Source organism: Haliotis cracherodii, unplaced genomic scaffold (assembly GCF_022045235.1).
Source record: "Haliotis cracherodii isolate W230 unplaced genomic scaffold, xgHalCrac1.p SCAF_8, whole genome shotgun sequence".
NCBI classification, from domain to species: Eukaryota; Metazoa; Mollusca; class Gastropoda; order Lepetellida; family Haliotidae; genus Haliotis; species Haliotis cracherodii.
Genome location: NW_027266341.1, coordinates 53270722 through 53291111, shown reverse-complemented (window position 1 = coordinate 53291111; position 20390 = coordinate 53270722). Strand labels below are relative to the sequence as shown.

General features: G+C 38.5%; 1 protein-coding gene across 1 annotated transcript; it reads left to right on the top strand.

Moving 5' to 3' along the window:
• The first annotated feature begins 527 nt into the window (after positions 1-527).
• LOC139449396 (CD109 antigen-like) lies at positions 528-20189 on the top strand. Its single transcript, XM_071230763.1, has 38 exons — positions 528-603; positions 1227-1280; positions 1486-1673; positions 2918-2943; positions 3395-3548; positions 3808-3878; positions 4116-4241; positions 5100-5145; positions 5521-5605; positions 5736-5844; positions 6206-6430; positions 6545-6772; positions 7188-7286; positions 7446-7508; positions 7925-8116; positions 8213-8362; positions 9149-9256; positions 9636-9702; positions 10211-10240; positions 11973-12087; positions 12628-12745; positions 13164-13277; positions 13749-13850; positions 14296-14424; positions 15178-15319; positions 15472-15648; positions 15766-15847; positions 15961-16117; positions 16230-16301; positions 17023-17200; positions 17362-17576; positions 17804-17953; positions 18147-18209; positions 18370-18479; positions 18679-18826; positions 19243-19345; positions 19543-19625; positions 20112-20189. Exons 2-37 carry the CDS (start codon positions 1228-1230, stop codon positions 19623-19625), a joined length of 4278 nt encoding a protein of 1425 aa, XP_071086864.1. The 5' UTR covers positions 528-603; position 1227; the 3' UTR covers positions 20112-20189.
• The last annotated feature ends 201 nt before the right edge of the window (positions 20190-20390 follow it).

The window sequence follows — 20390 nt, the reverse complement described above, 5'->3', positions numbered from 1 at the left end:
TGTCGTTATCCGTGTTTACATTAAGAACAAATTTCACAAATCTTCCATTAGATATTCTACATTCCGTTTGTGTAAACGCACTTAAGTATGGACCTGAAGAATTCGTTGTTATGTAAAATCAGCTATCTTGATCACTCATAAAAAGTGGAATTTGATGTTTGCAGGCATTAAATAAAAACCTCATATAAATAAGTCAAATTTGATTATTTCAGCCATCTGGATGACTCGTCAAATGAGTAAGTCGAATGTAATGTTTGCAGCAATATTGGTGATTCGTCAAATGTTTGCTGACTCGTCAAATGAATAAGTCGAATGTTTGCAGCAATATTGCTGACTCGTCAAATGAATAAGTCGAATTTTGTGTGAACTTATAAAATTCGCAGCATAGCCGTGTATGCTACACATCATATGTCCTGTGACACTGAGTAGGTGTGAAGGTGGGTGACCACCACCAGGAACGACGTCCGTATCTGTGAATCGCCAGCACGCCATAAAGATAAGACACCCACAAGAACTGTAGATAAGTCCTTGATATATATAGTGTGACATCAGTTGGTAAGCAGGCAAACAGTCTCTCCTGAAGTGGGTGCACACAAACAAAAGGTAAGATAATAAGAAAACATAAAGAAGGAAAAGCTGTTAATATGGCTACTTCTAATCTGAAAGAGATTTCACATGTTTCAGAAAGTTAAAAAGTTTACAGACACCAGACAAGTGACATATACGTGTTGTACTTCACAAATGTGTGAGAACTTTATGAGTCTGAAAACATGGATTCCCATGTTGCTGGTTATCTAAACCTTTGTAAGTTGTCTGTGTTTATAAGCCATACCTGTAAGGGTCTATTAGCATAGTGTATGACAGTGGACGTTAACTAACAGAGGAAATTTCACCTTTGGGATAAAAAATACAATTAAATGTTTCTATTGATTGAAGAATGAACACTACGTTTTGAATAAGATGCTGGTTATCGTTCAGCATCACTATCCAAATTTCTGTATTTTAATGTACCTGAACGTCTTAAAAAGGTGACCGAATAAGCCTTTTTTATCACATGAACACTGAAATTGGGGCATTGTGTAATAATTTACGAGAACAGATAGCGGATTAATACTACCAAAAATACAGCTTGTTTCTCATAGTGTACTTACACGTCTCCTTGCATATTGGCCATGTTGACATTACATTATCGCTAGGTAAGTAGCTGTGATTTTACTTTGTTTTAGGATGCTGTGGTTACTTTTCTTTGTCGGCGTGGGAATCACCACTGCAGATGACAGGTAGTGGTGGCTATCATGTTGGCATTTTTGGTGTGGTTTAAATGTAAAAACACGGTTGTGCACAGTGTGTAAATCGGATTTAGGCAAAGTGTACACACAAGCTTTTGCGTTTACATCTCCATTACCGCAAAATAAATTGAAATCAATACTTAAATAACTTTGTGTAAGCTTTATGATATATGACTAGTCCGTAACCTTCTTGTAGCTCTGGCGGTTCCTATCTGATAACGTCCTCCAAGTATCTGCAACGTGGGATGCCCTTCAACGTCAGCATCGACATCCTCAACACCACCAACAACGTCCATGTACAAGTGGAACTTCAACGCATATGGAACAACTACACCAATTCTTTTAGGATCCCCGTGATGACGTCTAAAGGGGACTTTACTAAAGGTAAAACATCATTCTGAGCTAATTATAATTGATTTTTTGTGTAGTACTCCAAGTGTACTTTCAGCTCACCTGAGATCATGTCATGACCTGCTTGTCCGCAAGCGTTGTCAGTCATCAGTCATCTATCACCCCTCTCCCCAGAAAGCCACAGCACTCATGAAGCTGAAGCTTCACACACTTGTTCCAACCAATCATAAAACCGAAATTTGATCAAGAGGTTGTGATCCGATTTTCAACATGGACGCTGTGGCAGCCATATTGAAAAAAACATAATTGTTACCATTACTCAGCCATTTCTATTCAAAATGAAATGAAATTTGGTACATGTATGTAAACCCAGGGGCAAAAGAAAGTGTTTAGGAAATTGAAAATTGAAAGAACTGTTGTTAAATTTGATTGTGTCAATTTAACCATCACTCAATCCTGCAACAGTTTGTACAAAGTAATTCTGTGGCTGGGTAATTTTATATATAATATATATAATATATAATATCACTAACTTAAGATATTTTCAATTGAAAATGAAACATATGATAAAGCGAGAAGTGTAGTTTCTTTTGCTCCTAAGTTCATATAGTTTGTAGTGGGACTCAAGATCTGTTCCGTTTTACACTGTCTTAAAGTATTAATACGTTGATTTCACCTTTGCACTTTGACCATGCTTCTAAATCTTCTAGACTGCAAATATATCTCCTGAAACTGACTGAGGAAGCTAAACTTGAGCAATTTGTTGGTTTGTCGAAATCATTATGATGTCATTGTTAGTTTTTATCTGTAAAATTCACATGTTACAAACAGCTGTATTCTCAAGAAGTATTAGGTTTACAATGCTGAACTTCTTTGTGGAAGGCATATAACGTCAGTATACACACAAACAAACAAAGTGAAAACATAATTTGTCCCCCCCCCCCCCCCCCACACACACCCGTAGAATCGGTGGAAATCGTGCTACTAATCAACATAAATATTTGTCTCCATAATAGGTGTTATAAAACAATATGAAAATGATTTTGGTGCTGACTAAGAATCGTTGTTGATACGTCGTAGTAACTTCATATTATCAATTAGTTGTTTAAACTGTTGACTTAATAAGAACAAGAAATGTGAAAGTGAAAGTAGGATGTGTATAAAAGATCTACAAATTTATTTCAGAATGGAAAATAAATATCAGGCCTTAACTATGACGATGTTTCGAAAAAATAGAATTATAATTTCTCAGCACTTTTACCTCCATTGCATTTCAGGAACTACTGGAACGATATCCCTGAATGTAAGTATTTTTAAATCTTTCAGTGTTTATCACAACTCTATCAGTCCAACCTGTTCTAAATATAATTACCATGACTTCTGGGTATATTCTTGAAAATCAGTGGGGTTTCCACTCCAATGACACACATGATAAAAACACACACTCACGTAAATACACAGACATACAGACAGATACACACACAGACACACACCATCACCCACACTTATATAATGCATTTCACAGTACATTTGGTGCACATACTGGTAATAACAACTGTTTTTCAAAGTCACAATCCTCATGTCACTTTAAAAAGACAAAGACAAATGGTACTAATCTTTAACATAAGCATAAGGGGGGCATATTATACCATCGACATTTTCTGTATAATCAGTGACAGCGATTGAAGCGAAATAATATGTTTTTCTGAAGCTTCATATTCGCGTGCAGATAATTCTGTATATTTTGCCTTCAGGTGCCACGGGACATCACTGATGGAAGTTATGTTCTCCATGTCCGGGGAAGCGGGGCTCTCCAGTTTGAACGAGAAATGTCAATCACACTCCGTTCCAAGTATATTTCTGTTATGGTACAGACTGACAAGGCAATGTACAAACCAGGACAGATGGGTGAGCTGAAAATAGATGTAGCCTTTATGTGATGATGAAGTTATTTGTTTCTTTGTTTATTTCAAATTACACTTAAGTAATTTTACTCCAACATGGAACTGAAAAAGCCTTCCCTTTTCTTTGGCTTGATGTTTAATATACATTATCTCAGTTGTTTGTACTGGGCAGTCATGTATATAGCAATCTACATTTCCGAAACATCAGTAAGTAATGTTTCAGGCCATGTAGTTAAATCAGTAATAAATGTCCTATGCTTCAGTGCATTTCCGAGCGTTTGGCGTGTACCCCAGTTTGCAGGTGTACACAGGGACTTTCGACATATCCCTTGTGGTAAGTTTGTCATTCAAAACCATAACTGACACGTCCTATATAAGGGCTCAATACAATTACAAATCAATGTAACCATAAACTATAACACGTTATTGTATTGAACATTCGGGAACATTTTATTAAAAATATACCATTATGTAAGTGAATTGTTAGTGCTTATTGAGAAAGTCCCTTTTTTCATTTTCATATGAACATTTACAGTACCCGTTCTATGTAGAGCCTTGATATTCGCTTCAGGATCCTAACAATAACATCCTGAAGGAGTGGACGGCTCTCCATGACACTTCTGGGGTTATGTCTGGGGAGTTCCAGTTGGCAGATCAGACTGTTCTGGGAGACTGGGCTCTACGAGTCTCACCAGCGGTTGGTTATAGTTTTTCATATATAGATCAACATTATTTTGTTATTCCTATATGTCTTCTGATAAACAAAGTGTTCTAGAAATGCGACATCTATGTTGAACAATTTAATAACCCTGCTGTAACATGAACCCTTGCATAAATGATCTTGCGCCTTATAATTTGTGAATGGTTAATCCTTTCAAATTTGAAACGTTCTTGGGAAGTTCGTCCTTCCAACCGAAGAAAATACTGTCCCTCTAATGTGGTAAAATTATGTTTGTCCACAACATCCCCACCTTTCCCACCTTGGTTATTTTGCCGTACCGGAAAAATAGACTCACGTGTTGTGAGCAAATGCACAGCTTACAGAAACTCGAATCGCGTTACCAATCGCCTATCAACGCACCCTAAGTTTTTGACGTCTATGAACCACTCCCCTAGAAAAAAACCTTTTTTGTCATACGTTTGGTTCCAAAGTGGTCCCAAACTAGGATACCAGAATGTAAAATCGTGTGGCACCTGTCGTTTGACTGACACCATCAACATATCCAGAACTGATTGTCTGAGGATTTGTAAATTAAATCCAATGGTCTCTCAAACACACTCTGAAAAAGCCTCTAAGTGTCACATATTAAATTCTGAAGGAATCCAAGGTTGTCCCTTACCTATTCCAGAAGGTGACTGATATGGAAATGTGTTGGCACACGGAAGAAGAAAATCTCTCATAACTGACACACCAACTTCTTCAGTATCGACAATGCAATACCGTGCTGAAAATTATGACAGTGTACATGTTCTTTGTGTTCCTTTTCATTTATTCTACATACCAGTTTATCTCTCGAAAATGACATATATATTTAAATTTGCTTTTTTTATTCAGGAGCAAATAAGCGTAACCTCTAAAGCCTTTACGGTTGCCGAATACCGTAAGTATGAATGTAGTGTTCACTTCTAGTGTAACGTTTCGAAATAATGATTGATTGTGGGACAGTTCATAGTAGCAATACAAAGATCTTATGATCTACAGAGCTAAGCAAAGGTCAAATGATGTTTCCCTAAACTCGACCATATATCCATGTGTGTGTATCAAAAACTATTTTTTATATTTCAGCTTGTAGTTTCAAACAAAAAATCCTACAAGTTGCAGTGTGGTCATTGTGCATTCTATTACGCTGTAGTTTACCGATCCATCGCTAGATAATTTGATATATGCAGTGGAAAAAACATCCTACTGATCATGACTGACATCCCAACTGATACGCCTGATGATAAAGCTTAATAAGACCATTTTCTTGTTTTAGAACTGCCACGTTTTGAAGTAAAAATTGATCTGCCTTCCTTCGCCCTCACATCCGATATAAAGTTATCTGGAACAGTGAAAGCAAAGTAAGTTTACTATTCAGATCACATTATGGTTTTAGTATTCATTTGGGTAGTTTAATCTGATGCGCCTGACATAAACATACCCATTCCATTTCTACATTGAAACACTATCATGCATGTATTTCTTCACTAGGTACACCTTCGGCAAGCCAGTGAAGGGTATGGTGGAGTTACACACACACATGAACGTCGCTAACGACTACTGTGGAAAACCTCCCAAATATGTTGAACTTGCATTTCCCGTAGGTAGACAAACTATAGGATTACCCAAATCCTCTTTCTAATAATAACTTTATTGGGAATGTTTAAATGAATTCACTGCTTCGCTTCTGAAGTGCGTGATTCATTTTGCCATTTGTCTGTAATGAATAGTACGTATGGCATATCCAATTCAAAGTCAAAGTAAGTAAATGTAAAAGATAAAAAATGAAAATATTCTACTTATTTTTAAATGAAATGCTCAAAATACCTGCACAACTGATTAATGTAGTATTAAGAGACAGCACATCTAAATTGTGCACACAACTTTACGGCAAAAAATAAAACGTTTTCTCGACAAGATACAAGCATGTATGATATATTTTGCTTGTTCGATATGGACAGATTGACGGGGAAGCCAAATTTGACATTCCTATTGCTGACATCAAACGTCTCCAGCGCAATCTGATTGAACAAACTGTCGTCGTTGTCGCCATCGTGAAGGAGGAGTTGACGGGCGTGAAATTGAACGGGTCGAGCTCGGTCAAGTACCACCAATACCCCCACAAGATTGAAGTCCTCAACTCAAGCCCCAAAACATTCTCACCCAAACTTCCTTATACGGCCTTTGTGAGTTGAAATATGATGACATGTCTACAAAACAAACGATTTTGACTTGTAAGCGTTTTGATAGTTCTACACGTAACTCGTGCTATATACAATTTACTGGATTTAACGCTACAGGTCAAGGTCTCCCAACAAGACGGCCGCCCTGTGACTGACATCAGCAACCCTGTGGGGGTGTACACATGTGTCACATACCGTATTGTCCAAGATGACCAGTCCGAGTTCTCCTGCTCATCTTTCAATGGCAACTACGGCCTGCCTCCCAAAAACTACACCATCCCTGCCTCTGGCATCATCCCTGTGGACATGCGTATCCCCGAGAACACCACCAGTATTGACGTCAAGGTTGGATATGAAACGATTAATTCTCTTAAATAATTACATTCTTCATAAAAGTAATAGTCCGAACTTGAGATAGATGTAGAAGACAATTGCATGTGTGTATATTATGTTTTAAAATATCACCATAACTGATTGCACATACAAGCGTGTCCACAGGTCTAAGTTCATAACAAGAAGGGAGTCAATGAAGAAATGTTATTAAATGTTTTTGAAGAAGACCCAAGTACAATAACATAGGCTTCAAAAGTTTAATTTTAGTGGGTGTTGATAACCATTTTAACACCTACATGGTAAAACTAGATTGTTTTGTCGTGAGGAGGAATAGTCTCCAGTAGCTGATCTGATCATTCATTGTGTATTGAAGGACTTTTTTCATCGCCCTCAGATCCAAACCAGTTCACAACATTTTTCATTCCAGGTTCACTATATGGAGATATCCGACACTCTCAGAGTACAGCGGAAGGACTCCCTCAGTGACAACTTCATGCAACTCAAACTCACCAGCAAGGCACTCAGAGTAGGCAAGATTGCACTATTAGCATGCGTGGATTTGTCATGTAACATATGTACAAGGATGATTATCACTGAGGCTTTGACGATTTCTTGAAGTTGTTGTTCTGTTTCCTCGAAAACATGTGATTCGTAAAGATATGTACTGTTGCTAACTTTGTTTCAGGCGGGTCAGACGGCTACGTTTAGCATCGAGTTGACAGAAGATGTACCCTTCATAACGTACGAGGTAATTTGCTTGTACAGCACGATGCAACTTACAGAGCATGCACCATGTGCCATGTATACCAATGACATGAATTTATCCACAAACATTCACATAAACGTGAACAGTTATAATTGAGTGAGTGAGTGGGTTTAATGCCGCTTTAACAGTATTCCAGTTATATCACGGTGTGACAGCTTAATGTGGGAGGAAAGCCCGAAGTGCAGCAGGTCTCAGCGTTTACCACTTCGGTGAAACCCACGGGTATGGTGCTGATAAACCTACAAACATGGGATTCGAACCCACAATCATAGGTTTCTGGCTTGTCCAAGGGAAAGTTATGAGAAAATTATATATATCACATTAAACTTGAACCACCTTTTACGACCATTAGGGAAAAAACCCATGACACTCAAATGCAGATACAATTTTCTTTGTAGGTGTTATCCCGGGGTACTGTTGACATCACTGATCAAGTTACTGTTGGCGGACAGAATCCTGTCCACTTCAATGTCCCCATCTCTGCCATAATGGCCCCAACAGCTCACATCATCGCCTACTACGTCAAGGCATCAGGGGAGGTTGTTGCTGACAGTCTTAGTTTCAGTGTTGATGATGTCTTTGACAACAAGGTAAAATGTAGTTGATATATGTATCAGATTTTCAATATGGAGCCTGAGTTAGCACATATTTTCCACATCTTAACATCAATTGATACGCTATTTCAGGTGTCCATTGCCTTCAGCAGGAACGACTCTAAGCCACATGACAACATTGATGTGTTGGTCAGCGCTGATCCCATGTCATCTGTCAATCTCCTTGCTGTCGACCAAAGTGTTCTTCTTCTCAAGTCCGGCAATGACATCACCACAGATAAGGTCAGAGCATATTTCTTTTCGCACTTCACGGGACAACACTGTATGTCAGACAAAGTGAATCCAGCAATACTATCAGGTCAGCGGGGGGGAGGAAAGCTTCTCTCATATCTGTCACGTTAAATATCACCGGGAGAGGTAAAATGAGTGGTCAGTGCCTTATTCATTGATACATTTGTCATATAAAAATCACATAAATGTACATGGATGAATGCCTATCAGATTGAATGACTACCCTATACAAACCAGTAACACATTCAAATGCCATCATATACGAATAACACTGCTCATTAGATGCAATATGAACGTATGTATATTTTAAATTTAAATTTTAAATTAAGAATTCGTATAGCGCATTTTCCATGATTGACCATGATTGATCTAGTCAAAGTCTCTCTTGAAGTTTTGCGTGTCTGTTAAAAGTCAGATTTTCTGCTTCTAGAATTTCTTGTGGCAGATTGTTCCATAGCAATGGACAAACATGTTGAAATTATCTATCGCCATATATGTCTGTTTTGGAATAATTTAGAAAAAACAACTTCTGACCGATGTCAGCTCAATGTGCTGATAAACGTTGTAAACGTTGACATAAGGGCTGTCGGATCATGAGACCTTCGGGACGCAACCTTTTTCATATGGGATGAAATTTACCAAGACCATTGTGTTCCACTTGTATCCTTATGGATCAGCGCAAACATAGAAGGAAGAAAGATGCATTAACTCTTCCTGTGGAATTTAAAATTTCTCACTTTTTAATTGGCCATGAATTGCTTCCTGTGTCACGTACAGGTTCTGGATGAACTGAAGACATACAACTCTGGACAAACCGATGGAGAATTCTCACCGGAAGTATTTGCCATTTCTAGTAGCGCTACACGCTCAGCTGACGTCTTCTCGGTAGGTGATCTTGTTTACTAACTGAAATTATTTCTCCATATGTATGGTTTAAATTGTCTCTCGCAACTTGTCTTATCACATTTATGTTCTTATATATCTAATGTTATCAAATGTTCAAATCTGTGTTATTAGGACATTCTCAGTGAACCTTTAGAGATTTGATGGGATAATATCATTAAGATCACTCTCTCTTTTTTTTTTTTTTAATTCTTGAGTAGCAGTGAAATAACCATATGCCAGATTAATGGAGCCGTGAAAAGATTTAATAATAGAACCTATTTGAAACTTTGATTCATCCAATTATAAGAATTATTATAACAGTATGATATAACAGAAGCACTCATAAAAAGGTGCTAAATAAACATTTGTCTTGCCTCAGGACGCAGGACTTAACGTAATCACTGATGCCAAATACTACCATTACTACCATAAGGACATCCACTTTTGTAAGTATGTTTCATCATTAATGCATGCACACTCAATCACTCATAATTTGGAAGAATCAAACACAATGAACAAAAACGCTTGTTCAATTATTAAAGGAGCAGCAAATTTTAAACAGCGATGTTAGGTAGGCAGCTATTTGGAAATATGTGCACCATTTGAATGAGTTTAGAGTGATGGCATGTCAGCTTAACATGGACCATTATCCCCAAGATGAAACCCATAAGGATTGACATGGTACTGACGAATCGGTGATCAGAATCAGGGCGAATAAATAACAAGCAAGTCGAGTATGCATCAAAATATTAAAGTTCCTTGTATATTAGTTTCCGTTTTAGTCACGTTAGTCACACATGTTGTGACGTATATTTGTGGCAACATTGTTCCTCGATATTTTGTTTGTCTTGTTTTATGGTGCCATGTATATAATGGAGTCTGAGTATGTCAAACCATTGCGTGATTGCTTGATCTCCAAAGTAGGTTTTATCATTGTCTGTTTTACGTTTACAGTCCCAACTGCTTCACCAGGATATGCATTTGGTAAGTCTGATATATTTGGACATTATTAAATTTAATGTTTAAATCCCTACCATATGTATTTCATTGTCGCATTTATCTTAACACATATATGATATGTTTTTATTAAATCTCAGGACAAAAGTTTTAGTTACAAAGGAATGATGCTTTCTTTCAAATTAAACAAATAAAAAAGAAGTCATTGTCACATGATCAGAGACATGAAGGAACAAGAAGTAGCCTCGAAATGTTGTTACAATTAATGAAGAAATTTTCAACGTCTTTCCGCTTTGCACGCCTCTATCAAACATGACAAACTTCAAATTTCATTCCTCATCCTGATGGTTATGATAAAAAACAAGATGATCATAGATATTGATACATATCTACATGTATCTGTAGATGTTCAGGACAATTTGTCAGAAATGAAAGCAAATGTCATCTGAAGTTTACTGAGAGGTTCGTGCTTATCTGTTTCTGTATGAATCTGAATTTCTGCTTGGCTTGGCTAAGTCAAAACAAGATAAGTTGATGAAGAAGTTTAACTTTTGCTTTAAGTATCTCGATTGGCGACAGGGTTACACAGGATTCTGCTCTGCTGATTAAGCCTCGATGGTAACATCATTCACGTCTGCAAACTGGCATACTACAATATCGGAAATTTTGGGCTTATCAGGAATCACATCAATCCACGCGTGGCTGCAGCTCTCATTCAGGCTTTCGTTATACTAGATTATTGCAATGCTCTCCTGTATGGGTTACCAAAATACCAGATGGTAAAAATTCAACGTGTTCAAAACGTAGCTTCCAGAGTGATACAACGTGCTAGAAGTACGAACATCTTCCTCTTGTACTGATTTACAACACAAAACGCAAAACGCACAGAATTCAAATATTTGTGTTAGTATACAAAGCACTTCATGACATCGGTCCACCTTACATCAGTGAATTGATAGAGCAATATCAACTAGTAAGATCATTCAGGTCTGGTAACAGTCAGCTCCTGTCTATGCCCCAAACCAGAAATATGTCACTTGGTGACCGATGCTTTGCAAAGGCCGGTCCAAAGCTTTGGAACAATATTCCCGTTAACATCAAAAGTTGTGAACAAATTCAAGGGACTGTTAAAAACCAACTAGTATTTGTTCAAATCCGCCTGACCTCCTCCAGACTCATGCAAAAGCGTCCTTGAGTAGATCTGATCTGGAAAAGGTCTCAATCCAGTGTTTACAATTCACAACTTTGAGGTACAATCGAGCATGCTCTTTCAACGAAGATTTAAAAGAGCGTCATGCCTTTCGTGCTCAAACGTTGCTTGATCAAGGTTACAACATTCAAGGCTTCAGTAAAGCTTTCAAATAGTTTTAAGCACGTAGAGGACATTTCCAAAACATGACGCATCAGTGACAAATATAATGTCCAATGCAAATCCCTATTTTGTCTTGTACCAAATGTGCCTATGTATTTCCGGTGAACACTTTAGACTTGCCTGTGCATGTTTTTGTTACGGGTGCCACCGTTGGGGCAGGCTGCGCTCACCTTTTTGCGAACAGCTGGTGTCATCACTGTTTGATAGTCATTTATAGCACATTCTCATTATAGTCGAAATCCTAAAATCGACTCTGTTTTGGACCTGAATTCTAATGGTTATTGAAAGGATGTTGTCGCTTGGATTTATGTTCCTCCAATTGCTAAATGCCTTTCAAGGCTTAAAACACAGACACATTATAGAATGTTGAAATCTGTCTATTTCCAGGAGGGATGCCACATGCCATCATAGCAGGATCGGTATCAGGTCAGAAGGTCAAAGAGGTGGAGAGGGTCAGACAGGAATTCCCTGAGACCTGGCTATGGATCAATAAGACCGTTGGGTAAGAAATTGTAATGATTTTTATATCCATACATGGAACTGTTATACACTCCCGTCATCAAACCAATACGTGATCAATCGGAAAGAAAGATACGGTTCCACGTGGTACATAAAATAGGAACAGGCAAATTCAATCTACTGGTTATTCCCTACCTTGTACATTTGTCCATATTATCCACTGAATCATTTTTTTCAAACAATAGAATCTTTGTTCACCAGGTGTTTGTACTTTGGTGTCAACATTTCACTTTTTAGATTCATTTGAGATGTCCTTTCAAAGAAGATTTAAAAGAGCGTCATACAACTCTTGCTCAAAAGTTGTTTGTTCAGGGTTACAGCATTCACGGTCTTGCTTTCAAACCGATTTACTGTAGAGGTCATTTCCAAATGCGACGCATATGTGACCAAAATGCTGTCAATTCTCCATTTTGACATGTACTCTATGTTCCCTTGTGTTTTAGGGTGAACATTGGACTTTTGCATGTGTTTAAAACGGGTGCGTCTTTAAATCTACAAATCAGCTTGTTGTCTGTTTTTCCAGATCTGATGGTAAAGCCAACATCAGTACTACCGTGCCTGACACTATCACCTCCTGGATCGCCAGCGCCTTTGCTGTCAACTCTGCCACAGGACTTGGTGTAGCCCCAACAACCACAAAGGTTCATTGATGAATTTATACTGGGCCTCGCCTCAAAACCAAATTACGTGCTCGTGCAGAAATTGTAGAGTCACTATGACAAAATATTTCATGAATTCCCCATGCCAATACACTTGTTTTCACACATCATGAAACAGAATACATGTTTTTTCTAGTTCAGCATTTATGTGTGTCATTTCATTCTTCAGGTGCATGTCATGTTGAAAAATGTTGTTAAATGAAATTTTGATCCCGGAAATTTTTCGGACTTTTCACTCCGCATGAATATTTTCCTTAATGTGTACCTTGTCTTCTCAATCCCAAATTTGAAAAGCAAAGTGCCAAATATCCTAGCATAAAAGGCCTCATGAACTCATTTCATATCTAAAAACACACAATGTTTATAGTCTAAGCCTAACTTTAACTTTTCATTTCTTCAGCTGCGTGTCTTCAGTCCTTTCTTCGTGAGCCTTTCCATGCCTTCTTCCGTTTTGCGTGGAGAACAGGTCGTTATTCAAGCCAGTATCTTCAACTACCTGCCCAGTGACGTGAACGTGAGTGTCACATTAAATCATATACTATGTAGACATTTTCAACTACAAACTACATGTGATTAAGTTATTCACAAATGAGCGCACCTGCATTATTTTAGCGATCGGTACAAGAATACTGTTAACATCCTGTCCAGTGACGCGTACGTGAGGTTTTTTTAATTATTGTTTGCGAGGCGGTCCAAAACAAGGTGACGTATTATCAACGCAGTGCCTTACATATGGCGTCACCCATTGTTCCTGAAGACGTCCCAACAATATTTTGACTGAGCTGATGTCTTTTATCTTCATTTTCAACGACAAAACATGCAACTTGGAATAACAGATAATCGGCCCCTCATGTTGAAAGTTTATCAACAATTAATTCACTTGGCACCGATAATCGGTTATGTCTCGTAGATTTATGCTCTCTAACAATTACCTGAAAATACAGTAATAGTAATATTGCTCAACCACCATGAATATGTTTAATAGGTTGTGGTGTCATTGCCAACATCATCGGACTATGTCAACGTTGCTGTTGACAGTACCGGTAAAACCACCAAGGAATCAAAGGACCAGACACAGTATGTCACAGTAGGTGTTGTGCAACAGTCGTATTTACTTTCAATCTTTAACAGATGGTACCATTTAAGGTGTTACACTCTTTTGTACACGGGATTAAGAATCAAATATCGGTCTACATATACGCCGAGTGGAGGCCAGTCCTGGCATGAATCCATGTTGTAAGCACATTGCGTATTGGTGGAATCCGCTTACCAGACGCACGAATGACATGTGTGAAATGTTAATTACATGATAAATGGTCCTACTGCCACAAAGTAGTACCCGGAGCTAAGAAAGTCCGGATAAGACAGATTTCACGTATTGATAACTGCAGGTTGTCCTTAGACCGTACATTTGGTCCGGCATTGACTTTGATCCGGTTCAAGATTCCACTGAAGCTAGTATTGTAATGTTCGCATGTTATATGTACTGGTTAACACACATACACTCTCTAAATACCCCTCGTTCCCACCAGGTGAAATCCAACGAGCCCCAGACTGTGTACTTCCCCATCATTCCATCATCTCTGGGAGCTATCGACATCGAGGTGTCAGCACGAACAACACTAGCTGCTGATGCTGTCAGGAAACAGCTCAACGTCCAGGTAAAACCAGTTTGGTTGTATTGGGGATATATACTAGTACTCTCTCTCACTCTCTCTCACTCTCTCTCTCTCTCTCTCTCTCTCTCTCTCTCTCTCTGTGTATGGATATGAATGTTTCATTCATTCGTATTGCTGAACAACATCAATCGGGACATGCACAATTTAAGAAATTCGGATAACTTTTACAAATCATTGTGAAATCTTGGGTTCAAGCCTTTTTGCTTTAGTTATTAAATGTACATAAACACATATCAAATACCTTGTACGAAAAAAGCGTCTACAGTTATAAACTTGTTCATCTATTTCATCATGTTTGAAGTCTAAATTTTGCAAGTGTAAGAAAGAAAACACCAAGTCTGATATTCTTCATACCACCTAGACGTCAAATATAAAATCTGAACATTCCAAGTGAAATCGGCCGTTATTCTGTCTCATCCTTTCATGATTGTATTTCGTTCCATAATAATTGCTTGGAATCCGGAATCCCCTTGATTTCCTGATGTAGCCATCTCTTGTGACTAGTAATTGGGTGCTGACCGCCTCCGTGGTTTTGTGGTGGATTGTCTGCCCGGAGAGAGGAATGTCGAGGGTCCGAATTTAGATGGTACTTGTTTATACCCTGACTGGAAAAAAATGTACTTGTTGTTACACTGTGTACCCTTGGGTTGAAAGTTGTTTCAATAAAGAATGTATATTGATATATTCATTGGTCATTGTGGAAAGTTTACAGTTTATAATACTTTCTAATCCCAGGCAGAAGGCATCCCCAAAGAATACAACACACATGTCTTCATGGATCTGACATCAGGTGGTGCTGACTTCAACCAAAAGGTGGCACTGTCACTACCATCAGAGACTGTGACTGGATCAGAGAAAGTCAGGGTCAAAGTGACAGGTATTCTACTTTAGTGACAGTTGTATTGACTTAATCTGATGTGTTTTATTAGAAGTGGGCGGATTGAAAACCTAAGCGATTTTATATTAAAGTACAGTGACGTAACAGTTTAAGTAACATAAAATATGACATTACCATTGCTTGTGTTCCAGGTGACCTGATCGGTACCAGTCTCGACAACCTGGAGAACCTTCTGGCTCTACCAACCGGATGTGGTGAACAGAACATGATGACCTTTGCCCCGGATGTATATGTTGCTGATTACCTTTACACAACCAAACAAATGTCTCCCGCACTGGAGTCGAAGATCATGAGCTATCTGGAGCTAGGTAAGAATATAAATTTATGAATGAATGATTGTTAAATACTCCGGTAGCCAAAGATGCATTTGTGATCTTTCTGTCTCCTCTCAAAGTTCCATTTCTCAAAACATTTATTACCTTCAGGCTACCAGAGAGAGCTGACCTATCAGAGAAACGATGGGTCCTTCAGTCCCTTCGGAAACAGAGATGAGGCAGGACACATGTGGTGAGTTTTAAGAGTCTCCCTCTGACAGAAGCTGCTCAATGAGTAGTAAAACATTCATCTGAAAAATCACACAAAACTTAATCTTACACATTGCTTGCTTCATTTTTTCAAAGGCTGACGGCATTTGTAACACGCAGCTTCCATCAAGCCAGGCCATACATTTTTGTAGGCAATCAGACTTTGGGAAGGTCTCTGGGCTGGATGGCACAGAGGCAGAATTTGGATGGATCCTTCAATGAGCCTGGGCTTGTGTTTGACAGACAGATGCAGGTACTGACATGACATTATTAGATACTGTTAGCTCCATATTAATATATACACTAACATGCATCCGCTGGTCTATGTCTCGTTTGTGAAGGTAGCGCTTCTTCTGTTTCCTCAGAGCTCCAAAGCCTCTCTGACATCCATGGTGCTACTGGCCTTCTTGGAGAATCAAGACATGGGCGGATATGGAGTAAGTGCAGGTTTATCAATATAGAGACTTGAAATACGAAAACGGACATATTTCATAGCATGGGATCGGTGTCAGTAAAAAGGCCTGTTTCCTATTCTGTGTTATACCTGAAACAAGACTTCATGAAGCAACCAAGAGAAACATCGATGTATAAGGCCCCGACAAATGAATTATTTGTTTGGATTTATTTGTTAGGTTAGGTTTGTTAGCTTTCGTACATTTCTGTTCGATTATTTCAGTGGGACTGTCTTAGTGAGAACATGATACACTATTCCTCCTAGTTGATGTATGTCACTGGCCGAATGTAATAACATGTGAAATGCGATTAGATATTTAAAGTTTATTTGTTTGCTTTTTCGGAAATGTAATTTTGTAGAAAAGTAATATTTTGATCATTTGGCTTTCATAAAAAATATCCCCATGATTCCGAATATGATTAAATTCGGTATGGCCTGATCCTGTCTTGTTCTCGTGTTTCTGCAGGGGAACAATTGACCTGCCTTGACATGTGTTTGTGACGGGTGCATCAGATGGGGCAGGATATGCCCAACTTTTAGCGAACACTTGGTATCATCACTATTTAATAGTGATTCATAAAGATATGCTCATCATATAGTCGGAATAGTAACATTGACTTCTTTCTTATTAATAGGGAACTTTTATTTATTGAAACAGTGACATTAAAAAGGATCAAAATAGTTTTATGACTTTCCCTACCCAGATCGGACAGTACACGTTAGGAAATGCCACCGTGAATGCCACGAACTACCTGGAGTCAGTGGCTCCCTCCATCACGGACCCCTTCACTCTCGCCATTGTCAGCTACGCCTTGTCAGAGGCAGGGAGTTCGGTAGCAGATGTCACATTTAATAAACTCAATGCAGCAGCAGTGGTTCAAGGTAAATATCGTAATTGTGTTAACTGGTAACGACAGCAATTAAACAACAGTTACATTTGACTTCATATTATACTGAATAATAATAGTGGTGTACAAAGTGTGAACTCTGGCGATCTAAGCTACATTCTTGCATGCTAAAATACACCTGAATGTAATCATCAGGTACTCTGAAACACTGGACGGAACCAACAACAACCTCCTCATCTTACTACACGAACTGGACTCCTCCACATACACGCGCCCAGCCAATCGACATTCAGACAACAGCGTATGGCCTTCTAGCATCTTCTGCACGTGGTGACCTCAAAGGAGGTCTTCCTATAACTAACTGGCTGAATTCACAGAGGAACCCGTATGGTGGTTTCTCTTCAACACAGGTCAGTGTGTAATCAGGACAGTCAAAGGATATATATTAAGCACCATCACACAAAGCCACCTTATTTCTCGTGAAGCTAAGTTAGGTTTTTGTACAAGCTAATATAATTATGTATGCCTAAAAAATTTCAATTTTGTGCATCTCTTGTCAGTGTTCTTTAACGTAAAATATAGGTATTTCAAATTGTATGACGATTTTTAAAACAATGCTGATGCTCGTGTATTACAGGACACCATGGTGGCACTGCACGCCCTCACTGACTATGCCCGTCGTGCACACACTTCCGGTTTCCATGTTGAGGTTGACATCAAGAGCGGAAGTGACAACCAGCACATGTCTGTGACTGACAACAACGCCCTCGTACTGCAATCAAGAGAAGTACGATTCGAAACCGGCTCATAGATATATAAAACCAATAAACTGCTGATATTAAAGTTCATTCTCCTGAAATAAAACGAATTGTCTTCCATAAATTGCGCAAACCACATGGAACAGAGGTAACATTATATTAATGGCTCATGTTTGTAATCGAAGGCTCTGTTTTTAAGTTTATCTTATGATTTGTCTCCAGTTTACGAGGTTCCCTAAGGAGGTGTCCATCACGGCAACTGGTAAAGGTGTCGCATATGCCGAGGTAAGTATCACACACTGGATATAGCATACTGCTCTGACTATAACGTGAGACAATGGCTGAATCTCATTGCTCATAAACTGAATACAGAATATATCAAATCAGATGGCAAACTACCTCTGACGATATATGAGATATTTGACTGTTTACTTTCCTTTTCTAGGTTGATGTGTTCTTCAACGTTGAGGCTGAGATTGGCGACCCATCCTTTGACATAAACACGGTGCTGCTTGATGACACCATCAACAATTTTAGACTGATGACCTGCACCAAGTGAGAACACATTTAAAAATACTTTCAGTTATCGAAGTGATATTTGTTATTAATGAAACCTCATTTTGCCTTGGCAAAGCAATACTTTGACGATTTTCAAATTTCTTTGAAAGGGGTTTAGAAAGGGATGAGAAAGAAATCTGTTCGGCTGATATGTGATTGAGCAAACATGACATCAGTTATATTATTTCCCTTCAAGATGGCTGAAGGATGGATCCAGTGGAATGACCGTGATGGAGATATCTATCCCATCAGGCTTTGATCCGGATATGACGTCAGTCGGGAACGTTGCAGGTCTGAAGAGATTGGAAAGACGTGGTAGAAATGTTGTTGTCTACTTTGATGAGGTGAGTTTATGACGGTTTTAACAATTCAATTAGTAGTTATATTATATTGTTTTACCCATAGATTTACTTACATGTAGAATGAAATCTCAAAGTGGACTTGTAGGGTAAGTCATTTCATTAAATGACTGAAATGTGAGAGTATTTTTTTCATTACCCGACTGCTACCATCAGTCAAATAGCGTAATCCATATCTGTTCAAACAACACCTGTTCATTACTGATCCATTCACTTTGGCCAATTTTCTCATCCATTGTTACAAAAAGAATTTGTGGCTTCCACTCACTTAAAACCCCACATTTATATATCAGTTCATAGACTCGCAGTAGCTATAATGTAGTGTTGTATCCATAGTTTTACATACATGTAGAATGAAACCTAATCGCGTTTGCACATACATTTCATTTCCTCTTTCTAAGATCGGCACAACTTCCATCTGCTTTGACATCCTGTCCACCAGAACTGGCATGGTGACTAACAACCAGCCCAGCTACGTTACTGTCTACGATTACTATCAGCCGAGTGAGTATGAAAGTCATGCATTCAGTGTTGATAATGTTGCTCTCAGTAACTTTAAATTGTTTTGTTGCTACTTCTTGTACGTGAATTTACCAGAGGCAAGGCGGTAACACTAAAATGATCTTGCAGATTTTTATTCTGAAAAGTTTGTTGTATATGAAATTATCTGATTTTGTTATTCTGTACATCCTTCTTTGCAGGTAACCAAGGTGCCACTTTCTACGAGACTCGCAGTCTCAAACAAGCCACAATTTGTGATGTGTGTGACAAATGCTGCACCTAGGTCCGTGAATGAGTTTTCGTTTCCATTAACATATTCTTTTACACATGATCCGTGAAGATTCCGGGGTAGAATAGGTCTTCAGCAACCCATGCTTGCCGTAAAAGGTGACTATGCTTGTCGTAAAAGGCGACTAACGGGATCGGGTGGTCAGGCTCGCTGACTTGGTTGATGCATGTCATCGATCCCAATTGCGCGGATAGATGCTCATGATATTAATCACTAGATTGTTTGGTCCAGACTCGATTAATTACAGACCGCCGTCATATAGCTGGAATATTGTCCAGTGCGGCGTAAAATAACCAACCAACCAACCAACCAATCTTTTACACATTTGAATGTTCAGTAAGTGACTTCTCAAATTGCCATTTTATAAATGAAATCTATGAATTTAAATTAAAGTGTTTCGCATTCCTTTTTTTGTTTGTTTTGCAAGTACTGCTATTGGGATCATTTTGTATTATGAGGTCAATTGCATACTCTTTTCAGATATGAAGACATACTGGACAATGGAAAAGACAGCCAATGCAATTGTTGTATAATATGTGAATAAATAATGCAAACGTCACTCATGTGTGTTATCTATTTCAAATGATAAAGAACAATTGAAGTCGAAAGGTACAGAAATCCCCACCTTGTTTTTGGACTTTGTGGTTGGAGTGGTTGGTGTAAAGATTCAGACTGACAGTCTACAATGCGGTGTTTTTGTATAACAGGGATGAGTTCAACGTTCCCATACTCAACTTTCCCTTTTTGTCGAGTGATATT